Genomic DNA, 21,193 nt, shown 5'->3' with positions numbered 1-21,193 from the left:
TCATGGATGCTACGGAGGCTGTGGGTTCTGCGGATGGATGGAGAGTGGATCGAGCTCGATTCCCCCTCGGCGTCGGCCGACGGCGAGCTTTGGTCCAGGCACAGGGAAGCTCGGGGTGTGTCCCCAGTCGATGGAATTGCAGCGATGGCTTCATCTTTTGCGGCTCAATTCAAAGCCCTTGGGCGATGGAGTTTCTTCTGCGCCAGGACGGACGCGACGTCTTCGTCGCCGGCGGTGGTCTGCGACGGAGCTCTCTGGCGGCTTCGGGAAACACAGGGGCTAGGGACCTCACTGTAATTTTGTTTTCTTTAGGGGCCTTTGTGCAAGCTAGTTGGGACAGCTGTCCGTGTATCCTGTTTGTGCGTATCTGTATGTGTTTCTGTCTTTGTACGTTTTCCTGATCTAAATACAGATACGTTCTATCAAAAAAAAAATTGATGCGACTATGCGAGTAGATCGAAAATCGCGGCGGCGGCGGACTCGACTGTAGCAGCGACCACTGCGGACAAGATGGCGGCGGCGTTATCGCAGCTGGATGACGAGATCGTCCACGGCATGGCCATCGGCGCGGTCTTCACCGATTACGTGAGTTCCATTCGCCAACTCGCCTTCTCCCTCGAGGGTTTCCGCTCCGCACTAATTCACCGTGGTGCCTGCTCGAATTCGGCTCCAGGCCGGGAAAATAAACTGCCTCGATTTCCACCGCAAGGAGGATCTCCTCGTCACCTCCAGCGAGGACGACTCCATACGCCTCTACAACATCACTAGCGCTACGTGAGCACACTGCCTTGCTTGATTTGTCTAACTTTGTTGATATAGTTGTAATGTGAGTCTCAGTCTGATGTGTGAGATTGCCAAATCTGGTCGGGAAAAGGCTGGCTGTACCGATTGATTCGATGCACAGTTTGTGTTGAGATGTGATTTTACGGGGTGCCCTATCGTTAAGAGGCTCAGATTTTCAATATGTTCATGCTAGAATCAATATTACTGAGCCCTCACAAGCTATTGAAGTTAATTACCCAATGCGTAGATGCAGCATGTTGGCTGATGGCCGGTTTTAACCCATTTGATATATATATATATATATATATATATATATATATATATATATACATGGATAGTGCCTTCGTGTTGCTTTTCTGTCATGCTGACCATATTGCTAGAGATGTGATGTACTTGTGCTGTCAGGCAACATTTGCTCAGTCTTATTGTTTTCTGAAATCCTCAGCTCATCCAGCAATTCAGCTTTGATACCGTATCAAGCTAGTCCTTTTATTGTTTTCCATGGTTGATAGAAGTTTGCTTTGTTCCCTGTTTTCAGTAGGTCACCATTTAAGTTTTCTATCTACAACAGTTGTAGTAATCAGTGCTAGAACTTGCTGGCGATTGTTTCAGGTTGCTAAAGACTACATATCATAGGAAACATGGTGCTGACCGTGTCTGTTTTACTCATCATCCGAGTTCTATCTTATGCTCATCAAGATACAATCTAGAGTCTGCAGAGTCACTCCGTTATCTGTCATTGTATGACAACCGTTGCTTAAGATACTTCAAAGGGCACAAAGACAGGTTTGTTTGTTTTTCTGTCTGTGTTTCTTGTTTGTAGCAAGAAATTTTTAGGAGATGCTGAGTGGTGTTCCCTATTCATCTCAGGGTTGTCTCATTATGTATGTCACCCGTCAATGATAGCTTTATGTCAGGATCACTTGATCACAGTGTCAGAATATGGGATCTTCGTGTAAATGCTTGTCAGGTTGGCTACCAATCTTTAGCAAACTTGAGCTCACAATAGCAATCATATATGCTTAGTTTACATTTATCAGATGAAAGATACTATTATCCTCTAAGATCTTTCATGTTTCCTGTTTACCCATCTATCATTCAGGGCATACTAAGACTTCGAGGCAGGCCTTCTGTTGCATATGATCAGCAAGGACTTGTTTTTTCTGTAGCAATGGAAGGGGGAGCTATTAAGTTATTTGATTCCCGATCATATGATAAGGTGCCTAATGAACATAATACAGGAAGAATCCTATATTTGTGGAAGGGGTGTAAATATTTATCTCAGGAATATAAATCTAATTTCAGGGTCCATTTGATACTTTCTTGGTTGGCGGAGATACAGCTGAAGTTTCTGACATCAAATTTAGCAATGATGGCAAGTCTATGCTTTTGACAACCACTAACAACCATATCTATGTTCTGGATGCATATGGAGGGGACAAGGTCAGTTAAATTATCATGACTCCTTTTGCCTCAGATACTATTCCTTGTGGTGCGCAGTTCCTGCTCTTACCATTTGATATCCTTACATCCTATTGTTGATATTTTGCTAATACCCCAATGTAATTTGCAGAAGTGTGGCTTTAGTTTAGAACCATCTCCCAATGTAACAAATGAAGCTGCTTTCACTCCAGATGGCCAGTATGTAATTTCAGGTAGAACTACATCCCGGTACATATGCTAGTTCATAAGAAAAACACAGCCTACATCCCGGTACATATGCTAGTTCATAAGAAAAACCTCCCTTATAGTTTCCCTGCAGTTGAGGCCTATAACATTGCTCAAATTTTAATTTTCCTCCAACTCTGCCTTTTTATATATGTTGGATCTACTTTTTTGATGAGATCTAGCAAGTAACAAGAATTCACCAGTATATTATTTGCCTTCAACTTTTGTCAATGACCAACCATGTGAAAAAAATCAATATTTATTAACATGATTGAGGCACCTATATAATTATATTGCTTCTCAAGTGTTAATGACCAATAAAAAATTGCAGTAGTTATCATCGTACCATTTGGTATGGTAGTATGTTGGGCAAGCATTGTTCTGGCACATTCCTTACACAAAGTAGTGTCCTATATGCTCATATGAATCAACCTTGGCAACAATTACCTGTTGCATTGTGAAGCTATTGGTGTAAACGAAATATGTTTGGTTTTGCAGGATCTGGTGATGGAACACTGCACGCTTGGAACATCAATACAGTACAAGAGGTGCTTTTCTTTAATTAGGCTTTTTATATAAATTGTTTCGTTGCTTGTCTTAATGTCAGATTTCTTTTGCAGATTGCTTGTTGGAACAGTCATATTGGTCCTATCACAGCTTTGAAGTGGGCCCCTCGTCGAGCAATGTTTGCAACTGCATCAACTGCCCTAACCTTCTGGATTCCCAGCCAATCGAATTAGGTTTAGGTGCCTGGAAAAAAGGGGGAATTTCAGATATGCTGACTTAGCAAATGTTTATATCTTGTTCTTTGGTGTAAAAGGCAGCCATCATGTATGAAATATCACTTGTTTTATTACCATCTGCGGAAACAATGACATAGTTCCAAGCAGATACTTGTAGTATGGTTATATTGTTAACGCACATAAAGTTGTCTGCATCATTTACCCCCATACTGACAGTCTCTGGACTTCTGCATCATCCGAGCTGAAGAAGACTAGAAGAAGCACCTAAGGCTGTAACACATTCACTTGGTTCCTTATTGGGATCACTAATATAACATGGACATGTTGGAGAATCATTTTAATTTATTCCGTAGAGTGAGAAGTAATGTTTGTTGCTCAAGCTCCTGGGGTTTAGGTTTTGTAAAGTTCCCTCCTGTAATGAAACTTTTGTTTCCACTACACTTTTTTCCAATAAAGTTCATACAAGATGCCGGCATTTTCCTACACTCCTTTGCTTCCTCGAGTGACTAGCATCAGCAGGCATGCATAAAGTATAATCATTGGCTTCCTTGATCGCGTCCGAAGTCAATTTAGTTTCACCACTCCATCTGATTCTATTACTAATTTCCTCGACAACAATAGAGGCTTATCCTGGATGTACGCTTAGAATTTACTTTGAAGGGTGGTGTCAACAGAAAAAAATATATAAAAAAGGAGAGAAGCAAATAACCTGAAAGGATCCAAATAACGGAACAACCAATGTAATGTCTACAGCATGCGGTCCATCAAACCGAAATAGCATCTTGCCTCGTTATTATCCAGAGCAGCAAGGTGCCTCATACTACATCGAATTTCTGAACTAGAAGCGCCACATCTTGGAACAGGAACTCCAGTTATTCGCCAAGCATGCAATAGAGCAACGGCTGGCTCCCTATCCAAGAGCACCCTACTTCTGCCTCTTGTAAATCTTGTGCAAGAAGGACTTCAGCACGCTCTGAACAGCGATGCTCGGCTGGGCTTCAATATCGGCAATTAGCTTCTTGTAGCTCTCCTTCTCATAGTCCTGGAATACAGCCTGGAACAAAATTTTAAACAAAATGTCAAGACTTGGTCATGGCCTCTAGTGTTTGGGCATGTCACGTATTTTTGGACTACGGGAAGTAACAAAAAACGTGCAGCCATGTAGCTGCTACTTCATCCATACCATTTCAGTACCACATACATCTAAGATCAGCCATCAAAATGAGGATAATATGAAAATATCATTTTACAGTAACCCTACTTGAACAAGCAATAACAATCCAGTGAATCCACAGATGAACACAAAGCACCATCAATGGTAAAAAGTAAAGACAAACCTCTAGGTTGAGTTCTTTGTAGAGATTCTTCACTTTTGCCACACAGGCTGGATCTTTCTTGCCATAATTTTCCTGCAGGACATTAAGTGTTTAGACAACAGTCCTCAAAAGAATCAGAAAGTGGTTTGCAGATTACTTACAAATAGAATGTGCTTTTGGCTCTCATCAGCACACTCGAGAGCTTGCACAACTAGCCAGGAGCATTTGTAATCTTCAATGTCAGTTCCAATCTATATAAAACTTGATCAGATAACAAGAACAAAAGAAAAACTTTCGATATGACAAGATGTTCACTGAAGCTAATCCAACGCATAAATGCACTAACCTTGCCAATGAATTCAGGGTCACCATAGCAATCTAGGTAGTCATCCTGCAAGGGAACAATCATATTATGCTAAAGAGAGTAATGCTTGTGGCAGGGAATGGTTCATATTCTTCTGAGCAGACAAAACGTTACCTGGACTTGAAAGTACGTTCCCATTTCAACAAGAATGTTCTCTACAGCACCATAGTTGTCCAAATTCTCACCAGAGAGCAGCAGTGCACATGCAACCTTTTGTTAAAGCATTATGTTACTAACAATGCGCCTGTATTGATCATCTAGATGGAGATCACAAGAAAAATAGTACAACAACAACAACAACATAGTCTTTTTTTCCCAATCAAGTTAGGGTAGGCTAGAGATGAAACCCGAAAGAAATAAGTTCAAGGTTCAGGCACATTGATAGCTAGTCTCCAAGCGCTCCTATCCAAAGCTATCTCTTTAGAAATATTCCAATCCTTAAGGTCTCTCTTAACCGAATCATCCATCACAAGAAAAATAGTATATGAAAAAATAGTATATGAAAATGAATAGTATACAAGAAAAATAGTATATGAAAAAAAATAGAAACAGAAGGTTAATTACCGGCAGATAAAATGAATAGTAGGCTGTCTTGTATTGAACAATACGCCGGTGACTGCAATAGTTCCAATTGTATGGAATCAACATTAAATAAAGGTTACAGCCAGAATCAGAATTAACAAAGATATGCTAATGAATACAAAAAATGCATTTCTGCAAAGCTAAGCACAACAATATGAGAAAAATACTTTGTTCGTGTGATAATTGAATATACAAACAAAGGATGTCCGAAAGTCATTGGGTATTAACTTACACTGTTATGTTGTACTTTGTTAAATCTTGTTCTCCCTCATGAGTTGTGATAAGGTCAAGCAGCTGTCCTGAAGCTGTCTTGAACTCAACCTAGGAAAACAAAAAAACATAATTAGGACTTGTGATAATCTTAAAGCTTGGGCTATATATAGATGTACATCAGAGTTACCTCATTGAATAAATCAAGGAGATCAGCGTAGTAAGGTTTGCCCTTAAATTGGTGCCGCAGGATCCTTGAAATATGGTTGCGAAGGATAATCCCATCATTCACAGCAATGAAGCCAACCTATTGCATAAGAGAATGCATCTTAGATATTACTTAACAGACAAGAATTGGGAAGTGGTCAGCATTGAAATTACTACACAAAGGGCAAGCAGAATATTCAGAATTCTGTTTAACTAACATGAGGCACCCTGAACCAACATGGCTGGCCTCGGCGAGTGTGGGAGTCATCCATGATGTCATCAAGCACCAGAAAGTAAGCTTGAAGCTGTAAATACAAAAGAGATTTGGTCAGCTCTGGTTGCTTTACAGCTAGCTATTGTTCGTAACAACACCGAGGAGGTGAAGAGGGAAACATTACCCATTCAATGCACCAGCCAAGAGTGGAAGCAAGAAACAACTCCTCCTCGCCCAGAACATCAGCACCCTTCAACAGCTTGTAGCTGTCAACCACAGAGAGCCCACGGTTGCACTTTCCTGCCATTGAACAACAACTATGAATCAGAACTGTAACTAGTTTCCCATATATGATGTAAAAGTAAGCAAGTCGGAATAATCTCCTCACCTCCAAGTACATTGTAGTCAATCATCTGTTCAAGGGAGAAGATGAGGAAAACGTTAAATAAGCGACGCACATCAAAAGTACTAGCTAACAGAACTAACCGTAAGCAGTCTGCTTATAAAGACCCAATATCCGCCTTTAAGTGTCTATATTCATTAATTACTGGTACTACTGTTTACATTCAACTGCAGAGCTTATGAGCTCGGCTGTGGTTTTAGCTGCAGTTCACGTCCGTTTGGCATCAGCAGAGCAGTCAACCCTGCTCAACTGAAGGGGAAGTTTTCAGTCCGTACTTGCTGATCCGTTCCAGCCCACGTAAAAACTAAGCAGCAGTAGTAAGCAGCTCCAAGAGTACTAATCCTGCTTCATTTATTTACCCGTGATCCAGCGCTTTTCTTCCTCATTTACTCGCCCACGTCCACGTGCAAAACCAAATTAATTCTACTCCCACAAGAGCCCGGCGTCGCTCGGGCAAACAGCGCCCGCCGATCCGGGCTGGAATCTAGCGGAGCCTGGGGAGGACTCGCTCTGCCGCGGCGACGGGGCAAGGAACCCCCCGCGCCACAAGGATCAAGCCAGGAGGCAGCGAAAGAAAAGGAAGGAGGGCGGAGGGATGGTTACGCGGTCGATCCACTGGTGCGCCTCGGCGGTGAACTCGAAGGCGGGGTCGGCGAGCAGCTCCTCCTTGAGCGTCTTGTAGATCTGCGCGAACGCCGCCTTCGTGTCGGCGCCGCCGCCGGCCGCGCCGTTCCCGCCCGCCGCCATTGCCTCCTCCTCTCCCCGGCGAAGCAGGCGGGGGCCGAGGCCGAGGAGCGAGAGCGATTGAGGGAGGGGAGCCGAGTGTGACGCCGCTGCTGCGCAGGCGGGGGTGGTGGGGGAGACCAAAGGCAACGCGGGACGCGGCTTTATTTAGGGCGGGGGCGGGGGTGGGGGTGATGGCAACGGCGACGGCAAAGCTGGAGGGGACCGGGAGGGCACGCACGGCGCGAGCCGCGAGCGCGACTAGACCTGGGCATGGGCTGCCCGACCCGACGGATCCGACCCAACCCGCCCGAAAATAGCCCGACCCGACCCGACCCGAAGAGTTTGATGGGCGGGCTCGGGTCAAAATTTTTGACCCGGTATGACTGACGGGCCGGGCACGGGCTAAAAATTTTGACCCGAAACCCGAAAAACCCGAAGGAACCCGACATTTTACATAGGCCCGGCCCGACCCAACCCGAACCCGACCCGACCCGACTGCCTGTCGGGTCGGGTGCGGGCTCAATTTTACGGCCCGGCCACCGGGTCGGGTCGGGCACGGGCCGCTAGAAAAAACACCGGGCTTTTTTTGGCCCGACCCGAACCCGACCCGGCCCGGAGGATGCCCAGGTCTAAGCGCGACACTGCTGGCAGGCGGGCAGAGTGGTGGTGCGCGAGCGCGAGTAGGGAGTTGGTTTGGATCGGGGCCAAGGGACAAAGTTCTTGTTTGTTTGGATGCGCGCTAGAATCCTATAGCGAGAAGAGAATTTTCCCCGCATGAAGGATTGAATGAAATTTATTTGTAAAATTTTTTTAGAAATTGGTGTAATTTTTCGCGACGAATCTAATAACGGTAAATAATCGATGATTTGCTACAGTAATGCTACAGTAACCATCCTCTACTCGCACAGTCAAAGGCCTCATTAGATTCTTCAGGGTCTCTAGCATAGACCTGGGCATGGGCTGCCCGACCCGACGGACCCGACCCAACCCGCCCGAAAATAGCCCGACCCGACCCGACCCGAAGAGTTTGATGGGCGGGCTCGGGTCAAAATTTTTGACCCGGTATGACTGACGGGCCGGGCACGGGCTAAAAATTTTGACCCGAAACCCGAAAAACCCGAAGGAACCCGACATTTTACATAGGCCCGGCCCGACCCGACCCGACCCGACTGGCTGTCGGGTCGGGTGCGGGCTCAATTTTACGGCCCGGCCACCGGGTCGGGTCGGGCACGGGCCGCTAGAAAAAACACCGGGCTTTTTTTGGCCCGACCCGAACCCGACCCGGCCCGGAGGATGCCCAGGTCTACTCTAGTAGTCTAGCACGGGGATTCTGAAGTTGGTTTTGTAAACTGATTTTATTTGACACCACAGTCAAAATATCACTATTCACTGGCACGCTGAAAAAACCAAGGTCAAACGAACGGGGGACGACGACGGAGGGAAACAAAACCAAACAGGCGCGGGCGCGGCACGCGTGTTGGATCCAGATCTGCTGCCACCCGGGTTCAGGTTCTCGGGGTTGGTGGCGGCAAGGCATGGGGCGCCTAGAGCCCCCGAGCCCGAGGTTTTTTTAAGCTCTGAATCAGATTTGGTTCCAGCATCGTCTCGCGATGCGGTTGCCCCTGTCAGAATATCTTAGCTGGGTGGCCACGTGATTAGAATTAGATATCGGAGATCGGGTTGACGCCGTCGTGACGGGACTTTTCTAGCTAAGCATTTGATAGCACACATCCGCATCATCACATGTTACATGTATGGTCGCTACGAAAGTGGTTGGACATATTTTGTTTAAGGGGCACGCTTACTGTACGTTGAAGAGGTTATAGGCTAGGTTACAGACTAAACAAATGTATAAAATCGGTTATTATTTGAGAATACGTGTAATAAAATGAATAAATTATTCCTATGAGCGGTAGTGACGTGGATGTGGATACACGCCTCCCGAAGCACCGAGTCACGCGCACTGTGGGCTGCAAAATTGGTTGGAATTGTATTTTAGTTCTGGGTTGGATCCCATTAGAGATATTAAAAAAAGAACCCGAAAGCTACAACAGTTTTTGCTCTATTGATAACTGGTGACGTGACTTGCTCGGCACCCTCCGATTAAAGGGGCTTTCGGCGTAGTGAAAACTGGTGGCGTGACTTCCTTAGCAACCTACCAAAACGCTAGCGCTTACTCACGTTTTGATGTTCAATGCAATAAGACGATAAGTGCATCTTCACCTCTGTCCCATCTATAATATGCTTAGATACTATCCTCTAAGGTTTAGATTTATCATGATCGAAATTGATTCAAGGCTTAGAGAAGGTGGTTACCACCATTACAATTGGGGTATGAATAGTGGTTAGTAACACTTATGGTATCGATATGTAAGCATCCAATGCAAGAAAATAGACATATTACATATGGGTCCACACATGTATAGAAACTATGAGGAAAAAGGTTGACTATCAAAATTATATTTTAGTTTTCAACATGTTGAACTAGATATGAAAGAGGGTCGAGAGTTAGTGGATTTCTTTGGTTGATTACAATTAAGATAAGTATTTTAGCACTCATGCAACAAATAAACATATGATTTTTGTAAGTATAAGTGATGTGGGTTTTCCTGTCAAAAAAAAAGTGATGTGGGTCCACGCAAAGCAGTGGCTCAACACACATGTAAAACTTATGAGGGAGAAAGTTGACAATATATAATTGTATTTTAGTTCTCAGATTCCATACTCAATATGTAAGTCGGCTTAGATGTGTTACACACCATGGTTGTTATTTCCTCGGTTTCGATGTTCCTTAAATTTGATCCGATGTTCCTTAAATTTGATCTGTGATTCGTCTATCTTCACCTCTATCCTATCTATAGTGATGCTTAGACACTCGCATTTTAAGGTTCAGATTTATCATGTTTGGAATAAATGCACCTATGCTAGTACAAATAGCTAGTGGTTGATTACAAAATAAATTACGGTATGAGTATTTGAGCATGGTGCCACAAATATAAAACTCAATGTTCGTATGTAGCAGTGACATGGGTCCATGCAAGGCAGCGTTTCAACACGCATGTAGAATTCATGACAGAGAAAGTTGAATGGAATTGCATTTAATTTTGGTTCTTGTGGGTTCCACTCAATATGGAAGTGAAAAGTATAGCTGAAAGCCAAAGCACTTTTTGCTATGTTAATAACAGGTGGCTTGACTTGATTTTAACCTTCCTAAAAATTTATTATTGTGGCATGCACGTTCACCTCGAGATAGCGATGCTTAGACAATCCCTTTTAAGGTTCCTATTCATGATGAATGGAATCAGTGTGGTAGTCATCTCGGTTCAGTAGGCTAGCTAGAACTCCATTCGATGGGTCACACTCCAGGGATGTAAACCGAAACCGGAAGTTGTGCCTTGTTGGGGTATTAAAATTAACAAGTACTTTGCACGCGCTTTGGCGCGCCCGGACTTTTTTAAGCTAAAGTACCACGTGACAGTAGCATTTATTTGTAATCAGTTATGTATTAATAAATTATATAGCTAGGTATTACTTTGATGTCTGATCAAGGCAAAAGTAAGCTGAGCACAACGTTATTAGACATAAATATTCTAGCGGATAGTAGGTTATGTAGCATCTCTAATTTTTTGGAGCTTCTGGTGGTTGTAGAATATCATGCGGTGATTAGATCACCTGCAAGTGATTTTTCCATTTGATTAGTGTGAAACAGTGTGTGATATGACTTTCATGAAGTAGAAGGCAGAATTCAGTTTAATTCATACTTGTCTGAAACATGACGATGCTGTTGTTTTTTTATGATAAATAGTGGGAGGATATCATCTTTTGATTTGAACGATCGGAGATATGCTTTTCGCTGGAAAAACTTCCCGCCAGCTGTTGAGTCCAGTAACTTTCTAGCAGCCTTCCAACCATTGTAGTCTTGTAGAGCAGCTCGGCACAATATAGAGCACTAGAACATTGTCACAATCCGTTTAAAACCCTCTGCCTGCAACCATAGACCAGTTTTCTGGTAATAGTACCACTCAGTATCTTCATCACCTAGTAAATTAAGGTATAGTGAGACCTGCGTGCTATAGTACTACTCATATATCTCTTGATGTACCATTACGCTACATATGATGTATTACTTCAGACCATGGTGGGGGACGGCATGGTGTAAACATAGCAGTAGTTTTATAACCCGTGACTGCGGTACAACTATAGGCCATAAGCACAAGAAGCTATAATCCTGCAGACCCTCCCTTGTCAGCTGCCACAATCACAATGTGTGTTTTGCACAAAGGGAAAAAATCTTTGTGTTTTGCAAATTCAGCAACACATCACAATGTAATAAATTTTTCACATATGTGGTTCAGTATACATGGACATTCAGCAAGAAAATACAATTTCATAGTGGATAGTGAAGAGACAAGAACTGTTATAGCATTGCATACCGATAACACTTTGTAGAAAACTCCTACATAGTTGAAATACGACTGAGCAAACAAAACAGGCCATGAGTTGGCATCAATAATAGAAGATGCCGAATTAAGTCATGCCCTTGCTTACGTTCAGTTTAAAATCCTTCAATTCACTTTGAGCACTATTGCTGAACACGGATGACATGTGGAGGACCAGAGATGCGAGGGACCTCCCAGGTATTTCTCTGTCCGAAACCAAAAGGAAATGGAGATGGTATGCAATATATTACGGAGATATCTATCCAGTAGAAGGATAATACTATGTCAAATAGCAAGCTTTCACCTGGAAGTGTTAATATATTCTCTATATGTCAAATAGTCCTTTTCTTATTTTTTTTCCCCGGTAGAAGTAAATATCAAATTTATATGTTTGTAATGGAACATCTAAGCAGGGAAGATATTATTTATTTGTACAGCAGGAATCTAAACAGAGAAGTGCATTTACACATAACAATACTAAAGCTAGGATAGGGGGGACTAGCCCCAGCCTTCTCTCCCTCCTAAAGTGTAAGGCTTCTCTAACCATATCTGGATCTTCACACAGCTCTATTTTTTGTAATAAGAAAATGGTGACCAAGGTATATAGAAGGCATTAATCAAATACAAAAAGTGAAGACCAAAGTAATGAAAAAAAAGAAGAACCTAAAAAAGAAAGAGAAGTATCATAAGAGATACTGTCAGAGGAACTTTCTACTATCTATAACTTCAGTGGAATTATAGGGAACGGGTGTGAAATGGACCGTCCGCCTCCCCCACCCCCTCTCCTCCCCGACGCCGTCGCCCCCTCCACCAGCCTCCCGCCGCCGTTCATCTCGGACCCGGCGGCCACTCCCCTCCCGCCGACGCTCACTCCGAGCCCGGTGGCCACCCCCACCACCTCTCCGGCGCGGAACACACCCTTTTGCGAGCCGACTGGGCGCAGCAAGGCCCAGCGCTGGTGTCGTGACACTCCTCCTTCGGGAAAATCCGGCGGTGCTTCTCAGTTATCCTTCAAGGAGGCGCTACTGCACGGCATTGCCGCATGCACTACCCCACCGTGCCTGACGCCATCGTCCCCGTCGGACCTTCCTCGGCATGCAGGGCCTCGGATTGTGGTGCGGCTGGAAGCCCGCCGGTCGTCAATCCCGGGGACTGACGCCGACGGATGGGTGACCGCGGTTAGCCGGAAGATGCGTTTGGCTGCACGTCGCGCCGAGCGGCGACCTCCTCGGCCCGTTCCGGTCGACCTCCGAGGGAAGTGCTTCAACTGCTTCTCTTCACGGCACCGGGCAGCGTTCTGCAAGTCAAGCACTCGGTGCTTCCGCTGCCGCGAGACGGGCCACATGTCCTACATCTGCCCCGATCGGCGCGCGGCTCTTCCGGCCACCGCCTCCCCCAGGCTGGTGTGGCGGCCGGTGGTGGCTTCGCCGACGGCAGCGGCAGCTACCATGGCGACCCCGGCGGACACTGCGCCGGCGGCGGCAGCTACCATGGCGACCCCTTCGGACACTGCGCCGACGGCGGCAGCTACCCAAGCTAACGGCGACGCCCCTGTGCGGCTCCGTCGGCGCGCTCGCAATCGTCCGCGCCGTGGAAGCCGCGGTCAGCCGTCGTTCAATCCTGAAGCCCTGGACGTTCACCCCTCCCCTGCTTTGAGCGGTGACGATCACAGGATCACCGATGTCGGCCAGCAACAGAGGCCACATCGTGTGATTAAGCGCTCGGTTGCCATTACTCGGCGGGAAGAAGAACTTGCCGGGCGGGCCCTCGTCCTCTCGGTGGTCGCTGACAATCCCGGCGGCCTGGTCAACTCCATCTTACCTGCTGTCGCTCAACGGTTCGAGATCGAGGAACGCTTGTTGTCCCTGTACCCCTTGGGCCCTGCTAGCTTCCTCCTGGTCTCACCTGATGAGCTATCGGCTACCACAATTCTCAACGACGGAAGGCCGCTGATCATCCCGTCTGGGCGTCTGCATGCCATGCGTTGGTCGCGGTTCCTCCTCGCTTCAGCAGGAAATCTCCCCTCTGCTACGGAGATTGAGCTCAGAGGAATCCCAGCGCATGCATGGGATCTGGACACGGCTTCACAACTACTCAGTGATTGCTGCCTTCCTTGCGGCCTTCACCATAGGACGAATGTGCAAAGAGATGTCTTTCGCCTGGTGGCTTGGTGCTCTAACCCGAGGGACATCCCTCCGGGGATTGACCTTGTGATTACGGAGCCAACATCTGGGGGGGAGACGCACGAGCAACGTACTCTCGTCTACCCTGTCGAAATCTCTACGAAGCGGATCGGGGAACCATCATCGGCGGACAATCGCCCGCCCCCTCCTCTGCCGGCGGACGATGATCACCAGCGCCGCAGACAGCAACGACGGCACAGCTCGACTTCTTCCCCTTCGCCGGCGCCGAAGGCTGTTAGCGATCCTGCTCCTTCGGAAAGGGCCCACCGTATCCCGGTGCATTCACGGCTGGGTCCACCGGCCACCGGGTGCGAGGACTCGGCCCTAGGCGATGTCTCGTGTCCTGTGCATGAGACCGCGTCCCAGTCTTCGCGGGATATTAATGTCCCCGAGCCGTTGGGTGCTGCGGGCGCTGGGCACGAAGTTGCCGCGGCGGCTGGGCTGCCCATCTTTGACGATCTCGCGGCAACGGACGTCTCGATATTTTCCCCTGTCACTGAGCGCTTCGCTTCGACTCCGGCGCCCAGTACTGCCCTGCCGGGGCCACAACCGGTGACTGCCACGTTGGATCCTGCTGCTGCGGTGCTACCGCCGGCATTGACGACACCAGCACCGGCGACCACCACTGACGCGGCTGTTGCAGAGGCACCAACCTCCCTTGCATCTACCACCATCGTGGCGGAGGCAATGAAGTCCCCCACTACCATTGGCTGCACTGCTGAGGTTGCTGATGGGGTTTTGGCTGCTCCAGCGGCCATCGTTTGCAGGGCTGCGCCTGAGCCATCTCTGGCCCCTGCGACAACTCGCGAATTCCAGGCGGCTCCAGCTCCTACAACCACCACGGTGACGGCGGCGGCGGTCCCCGACTCTGCTCCGGCCCCGCCTGAGATCAACACTTGCTCCGCCGGGTGTCCGGCCTCGGAGGACGCACCTCCGGCCCCTGCGACCACCGCGGGTGCGGCTGTTGAGGAGGCGTCTTCGACCACCACTCCACCCGCGACCACTATGAGCATGGGGTTATCCCAAAGAGTTCTTCCGGACAACCTGATCGTCTACAGCCGGACGCCACAGAAAGCTGCAGCATCGTCTACCCCGGTGGCCGAGTTTATTAGCAAGGTTTCAAAACCGGTGGAATCTCTCTTGCCTGCCCCGATTGTCCAGAAGAGAAGACCAAAAACGGCAGGACCTGTCAGCCTACCACGTCGCAGCCGCCGAATTGCTAAACTACCTCCTGAAACAGATAGAGCTTCAGCCTCTACTGTCTGCAGAAAACTTGGCCTAACTAATGAGGAAGGACGGATCTCGGATGAAGCGCTTGATCAATATACAAAATTTTATAATCATCTTCTTGGTCAGGATCATCTGACCACCCTCTCTGCTCTTTTTGGATGGGATGTCCCACCTGAGGATCAGGTTCGTGTTGTAGCCGATCCTGTAATTATTGCTTGAGAGGCATTCTTGCTATGTGGCCAGGTCTCAGTGCTACCTTAATCCAATGGATAGATCCAGTATTCTTATTTGGAATGTACGTGGTCTCAATGACAAGACTAGAAGAGATAACCTTCGGAAAGTGGTTGATGAGTCTCGGCCTGCAGTGGTCTGCCTTCAAGAAACAAAGTTATCACATATTTCGGTACAAGATGTGTCCTCCTTTCTTGGTCAGGAGTTTGTTAATTTTGTGTATCTACCAGCACAGCAAACAAGAGGTGGGATCCTGGTGGCTTGGCGAGAAGGAACCTTCATGGTGGACCACCACCGAGTCCATCGCCACTCGGTGTCAGTTCTGCTCAGCAGCAAGGATGACCCTCCCTGGTGGCTTACGGGAGTTTATGGCCCCCAAAGTGATGCTGAAAAGGTAGCCTTTTTGGATGAACTACGAGAGGTGCGAGCAAGCTGCCCTGGACCGTGGATGCTGGCAGGTGATTTCAACATGATTTACTGCTCTGAGGACAAGAACAATGAGAATGTTAATCAAGCAATGATGGGGAGATTTCGTCGTTTTGTGAATGAGATGGAGTTAAAGGAGATCCCTTTGCTCGGAAGACGTTACACGTGGTCAAACGAGAGAGAGTCCCCTACTCTTGTCAAGTTAGATCGAGTACTTTGTACTAATGATTGGGATGACATTTATTCAGAGAACATCCTACAAAGCCATGCCAGTGAAATGTCTGATCATTGCCCGCTGATCTTGGGACTTAGGGAAGGAATCAGAGGGAAAAAGAGATTTCACTTTGAAAGCTTTTGGACAAAACTCCCGGAGTTTCATGAGACGGTACAACAATCATGGGACCAGCCTGTTCAGTGCCGCTGCCCCCTAGAAAGAATATCCATTAAACTGAAACGTCTCACAAGAGCTCTGCAATCTTGGAGTCAGAAGCAAACTGGGCATGTAAAAACACAGCTCGCCCTTGCTCGTCATGTTCTACATCACCTGGAGATAGCACAAGATCACCGTGCTATGTCAGGACAAGAGAATTGGCTGTGATGTGAGCTCAAGCGGCACTGCTTAGTACTTGCCTCTCTCGAAAGAACGATTGCTCGGCTTCGATCACGGGTTCGCTACCTGAAGGATGGGGATGCAAACACGTCCTTTTTCCACAAGCAAGCTAGTTTCCGTAAGCGGAAAATTTTCATCTCCAAACTAATAGATCGTAACCGGGTAGCCACTGCTCAGGAAGATAAACACCAGATCCTCTTCGAGCATTTTGATGGTCTATTGGGAACTGCAAGATCCAGAACTACTACTCTTGACCTGGCTACATTTCACAGAGCCAGAATTGACCTATCAGAACTTGAGGCGCCATTTTCAGAAGAGGAAGCCTGGGCAACTATCAGATCACTCCCGGCTGATCGAGCTCCAGGGCCGGATGGCTTTACTGGGCGTTTCTACAAGTCCTGTTGGTCAATCATCAAAGCTGATTTCATGGCTGCGATTATCACTCTACAGCAAGGTGATACAAGGATGCTGGGGCTGCTAAACTCCGCATATTTAACACTGATCCCCAAAAAAGCTGATGCGGTTGAAGCCAAGGATTATCGTCCAATTAGTCTCGTGCACAGCTTCGCAAAGCTGGTTACCAAGATGATGGCAAATCGCCTAGCTCCTCAGCTGGACAGCTTGGTCGCTTCGAATCAAAGTGCGTTCATAAGAGGCAGGTGCATTCATGATAACTACATGTTGGTGCAGCAGACCATCAAGATCCTACATCGACGAAAAATTTCAAGCCTGTTTTTGAAACTCAATATTTCCAAGGCATTCGATTCAGTGGATTGGGCTTTCTTACTAGAGATATTAACACATTTGGGCTTTGGAGCTGCATGGCGTAATCTAGTCTCTAATCTCTTACAATCAGCCTCAACTCAAGTTCTTCTAAATGGAGAGCCGGGAGGCTTCATTAATCATCGGCGAGGGCTTCGGCAGGGGGATCCCCTCTCCCCCATGCTGTTTATTTTGGTCATGGATGTTCTAAACAGTCTGTTTTTGAAAGCTGAAGCGGAAGGCCTGCTCCTACCCCTCCTCTCTACTGGTCAGCGGATGTCCTTATACGCAGATGATGTGGCACTCTTTATTAGATCAGAGGAAGAGGATCTTCAGATTACTAAGGAACTTCTGCAAGTATTTGGTGAGGCTTCTGGACTGCAGACTAACTTACAGAAAAGTTGTGTGATTCCAATTCATTGTGATGGGGAAATGGTGGAGATTGTAAACAACACCCTGCAGTGCACAACAACTATTTTCCCCATCACTTATTTGGGATTACCAATCTCGGATAGAAAGTTGCGACGCAGTGACTTGATGACTTGGATTGAGAAGATTGCCAACAAACTTCCTGGTTGGAAGGCTTCTCTGATGAGCTTGGCAGGCCGGGCTGTATTAGTGAGATTTGTCCTAACTGCCATTCCTATATATCTGCTGATCGCTATTAAAGTCCCTAAATGGTTCATCCGAGCAGTAGACAAAATCAGGAGGAGTTTCTTGTGGAAGGGTAGGAAGGAGATCAATGGTGGCAGCTGCTTAGTGGCATGGGAAAAGGTCATGAGACCTCTCGATCTTGGGGGGCTAGGAATCCATAACCTAGAAATTATGGGTTGGGCATTGCAAATGCGATGGCTTTGGTTTGAGAAGACTAAACCGGACCGTCCATGGGCTGGTCTGGAAGTTCCAACATACCCCAACACCGCTGCTATGTTTGCCGTGTCAGTTGTGACTACAGTGGGCAATGGTAGGAACACTTTGTTTTGGACTGATCGTTGGTTACATGGCTGCAGTATTGAGAATCTGGCACCTAATGTTTTCAAGGTTGTACCACCAAGATTAAGAAAATCTAGAACTGTGAGCGATGCTATGATTGAGCTTTCCTGGGTGTCAGACATAAGAGGAGCCCTCAGTTGGCAGGGCCTTGCGGAATATTTAGAGCTTTGGGATGCCCTCGCTGAGTTTGCTGTAAATGACACGGAAGACATTCATCACTGGAAGTTTGAAGCCTCAGGAAAATTCTCTACTACATCGGCATACAGAGTTTTTTTTGAAGGAGCCATTGGCTTTGAACCTTGGAAGAGGCTCTGGAAATCCTGGGCACCCAGCAAGTGCAAAACCTTTGTTTGGTTGGCCATTCGTAACCGATGTTGGACTTCTGATCGTCTGCAGAAAAGAGGACTACCTCACCCTGCCTGCTGCCCGCTGTGTGACCAAGAAGATGAGACTATCCAACATCTACTCACTACTTGTGTGTTTGCACGGCAATTTTGGTTCAGCGTTCTCCAGCCACTGAACCTAACTCATTTGGTTCCTAGTCGCACATCTAGCTCTCTTGCAGATTGGTGGAAGAAATCTTGGAAAAAATTACAGAAGCAGTTACGGAAGGGATTCAATTCTCTTGTAATCCTTGGAGCTTGGATCATCTGGAAGCACAGGAATGCTTGCATCTTCGATGGTGCAGCACCAAATTTGCAGAGAGCTCTCCAGGCCTTTAAGGATGAATTTCACTTATGGCAAATCTCTGGTGCTAAAGGGCTTACTACCCTGAGCCTAGAGGGAGTTGCAGTATCTAGTTAAAGGAGGTCTAGAGGTGGTCAGGTCCCAAATTCTTGTTGCTTGTAATTTTTTGTTTTTCTAAAACATTGGCATCCCTTACTGTAGTCCAAGGTAAGGTGATGTGTTTGTAATTGGACTATTTCTCTCTTAATACAAAGATACGCAGCTCTCCTGCGTGTTCGAGAAAAAAAAAAGTGGAATTATAGGTAATATATTTAGATAGTGTACACTGCATACTATTTAGATAGTGTACACTGCATACTATTTATTGATAGATGTAAGGGCAAACAGTGGAATTAGTAATATGCAGCATGGATGAGCGAACAATCAATTGCTATTTGTAGCATTGTCTATTAATAAATAAAAAAAAAGAGGAGAAGCAAGATAAGCTTACCAAGTTACGTTCTAGACACTACAGGTAGCACCAGACTTTTTTCACTCTTCTGCCAGTACCATGAGTAGTACAGTTGTTAGATTATTAGTAATGGCAATGCAGTCGTCCACAAAGTTATCAAGTGTAAAGCTAAATCTTTCCATACTTGTAGTCTACCTTTCACTATCACCTGTGTGGTGGCAAATTAACTATGTGAGGCAGTAGCACTTTGTTCTCAAGTGGAAAGTAGCATGAATTAAATTTGATACTGCAAGTGCTAATATCGGAAGAGGCCATTCCAATATTAGCCTTGTAGTATATAATTTAATTCATGCTACTTTACAATATTAGCACTTTACCTCTTCCGATATTAGCACTTGTAGTATCTAATTTAATTCATAATACTTTCCAATGAGAATCCCAACAATATTTTGTAAAAGCGATTGAGGTTCGTAACCCAAATACTTCAATGAGGCAACAATGAAATTATAAAACTCATAACCATTAAAAACCTAACCCTTTGTTTTGGTCCTTGTAGAAATTAGGTTCAGGAATGACAGCAAAAATATATACCATGACAATATGGTTGACAAACCACTTTTCCTTTGTTCCATGTTAACTTTTTCTGTAGAAATAATTATGTTGCGGAATGAAGTCTATTTTTCAGAAAATTACAACAGCTGGCTTGAGTCAGATTCATATCTATTTCATCTTTGCACAGCATAAATGATGAAAAAGTCCACATTGTATCTAAAAGGGAGCAACTTACTATGTGAACAGAAATCATCTAAATACTTCAACCATGAAAAATAATTTACCTTAAGGCATCCTTAATCTTTTAGCCACTGAGGTTCTATATAGCTTCAATCAGACATGTGCTGCACATCAATTTCAAACTATTAGAAATCTGTTATAAAGATTTCAATGATTTAAAAATATATGACATGTAATTTTTAAAATATTAAAAGGGGATCTAGCCATTTTAGAATTTTAAGCAGTCCCTTACAACTTGGTAAAGGCAACACTATTAGTAGCAAGCTTTGCTGTTTCTTGAAGGCTCCGAACCAATGTTCCTGAAAGGATCATTTATCTATCACCTAGGCATCTTGTTTTGCTGCGATAGATGCAAAGCAAATGGATTTAATGATGTTGCAAGGCATAGCACGCTTATGATATAAATGGTGGAAATAACTTGATTCTAGAGTCTTTGTCATTTTGATCTACTAAGCAATAAAGATGAAAAACCCAGGCAGTGCACAAAATAAAGCAGAAAGAGAAATTGAGGTTCTTTGGAATGTTGAAGGACCCTATAAGTTAAAGAACAAAAATTTTCTTGTTGCAAATATAACGATATACGGTGAGTAGCTAAAATACATAAATCTCATGACATATTGCGCTGTCTAAATGCAGTAGCAAAACGTTGTGTAAGCATGTGTCAGAAATCTGAATAATATGCAAACCTGGATGTTGTTGTTCAGTTGTGAGGAATGCTTCCGTGGCTACACTACAGGATGCAAGCACTGAGCTACTGGCTTGCTAGACTGCCAGCCCCGTTCCCATCGAATTGCTCCTCTCCCAAATCAGACCACTCCACACTGGGTCAATCTTCTGTCCACCCAAAGGGAAAAGGAAACTAAAGCACAGAGGTCAATAGGAGGTGAAGTAGAAAAGAATTTCGTGTCCTAGATGAATGTACCTGTGGCAATACAAATTAGTTCTCATTTATTAACTTCAGTCCAGTGGAAGTAGTAGAGCATAAGCAATAAAGTATTAAAGTTGTAAATCGTATAGATCGAACCAACAACCAGTCAAAGTAGAGGGAAAATTCTAACCAGTCAGGTAGACCTGTTGTTTATGTGCAGATGAAACAACTACTATCTTCATGTTGGCCTCCTCATAAGCATTCTGTCGAACACTTTGGAAGCTGCTGACAAGGTGTATGCACTT

At 45.7% G+C, this 21,193-nt stretch overlaps 2 protein-coding genes across 2 annotated transcripts; one reads left to right on the top strand and one right to left on the bottom strand.

Annotated features, from left to right (window-relative positions):
* The first annotated feature begins 362 nt into the window (after positions 1–362).
* Positions 363–3,669, top strand: LOC120664765 (protein ANTHESIS POMOTING FACTOR 1-like). The gene is made up of 9 exons (XM_039944097.1): positions 363–585; positions 674–774; positions 1,396–1,569; positions 1,654–1,753; positions 1,886–2,002; positions 2,089–2,226; positions 2,357–2,438; positions 2,950–2,999; positions 3,072–3,669. The coding sequence occupies exons 1-9, from the start codon at positions 511–513 to the stop codon at positions 3,189–3,191; spliced, it is 957 nt and encodes a 318-aa protein (XP_039800031.1). The 5' UTR covers positions 363–510; the 3' UTR covers positions 3,192–3,669.
* A 192-nt stretch (positions 3,670–3,861) lies between these two features.
* Positions 3,862–7,359, bottom strand: LOC120664764 (farnesyl pyrophosphate synthase-like). Its single transcript, XM_039944096.1, has 12 exons — positions 7,094–7,359; positions 6,476–6,500; positions 6,272–6,387; positions 6,092–6,178; positions 5,857–5,973; positions 5,689–5,777; positions 5,439–5,490; positions 4,989–5,084; positions 4,857–4,901; positions 4,672–4,761; positions 4,532–4,603; positions 3,862–4,248 (listed from the first exon to the last, which is right to left on the bottom strand). Exons 1-12 carry the CDS (start codon positions 7,235–7,237, stop codon positions 4,120–4,122), a joined length of 1,062 nt encoding a protein of 353 aa, XP_039800030.1. The 5' UTR covers positions 7,238–7,359; the 3' UTR covers positions 3,862–4,119.
* Between the last annotated feature and the right edge of the window lie 13,834 nt (positions 7,360–21,193).

This window comes from Panicum virgatum, chromosome 3N (assembly GCF_016808335.1).
Source record: "Panicum virgatum strain AP13 chromosome 3N, P.virgatum_v5, whole genome shotgun sequence".
Classification (NCBI taxonomy): Eukaryota; Viridiplantae; Streptophyta; class Magnoliopsida; order Poales; family Poaceae; genus Panicum; species Panicum virgatum.
The sequence above is the reverse complement of the archived record's forward strand: the minus strand, read 5'-3'. Positions and strand labels throughout refer to the sequence as shown.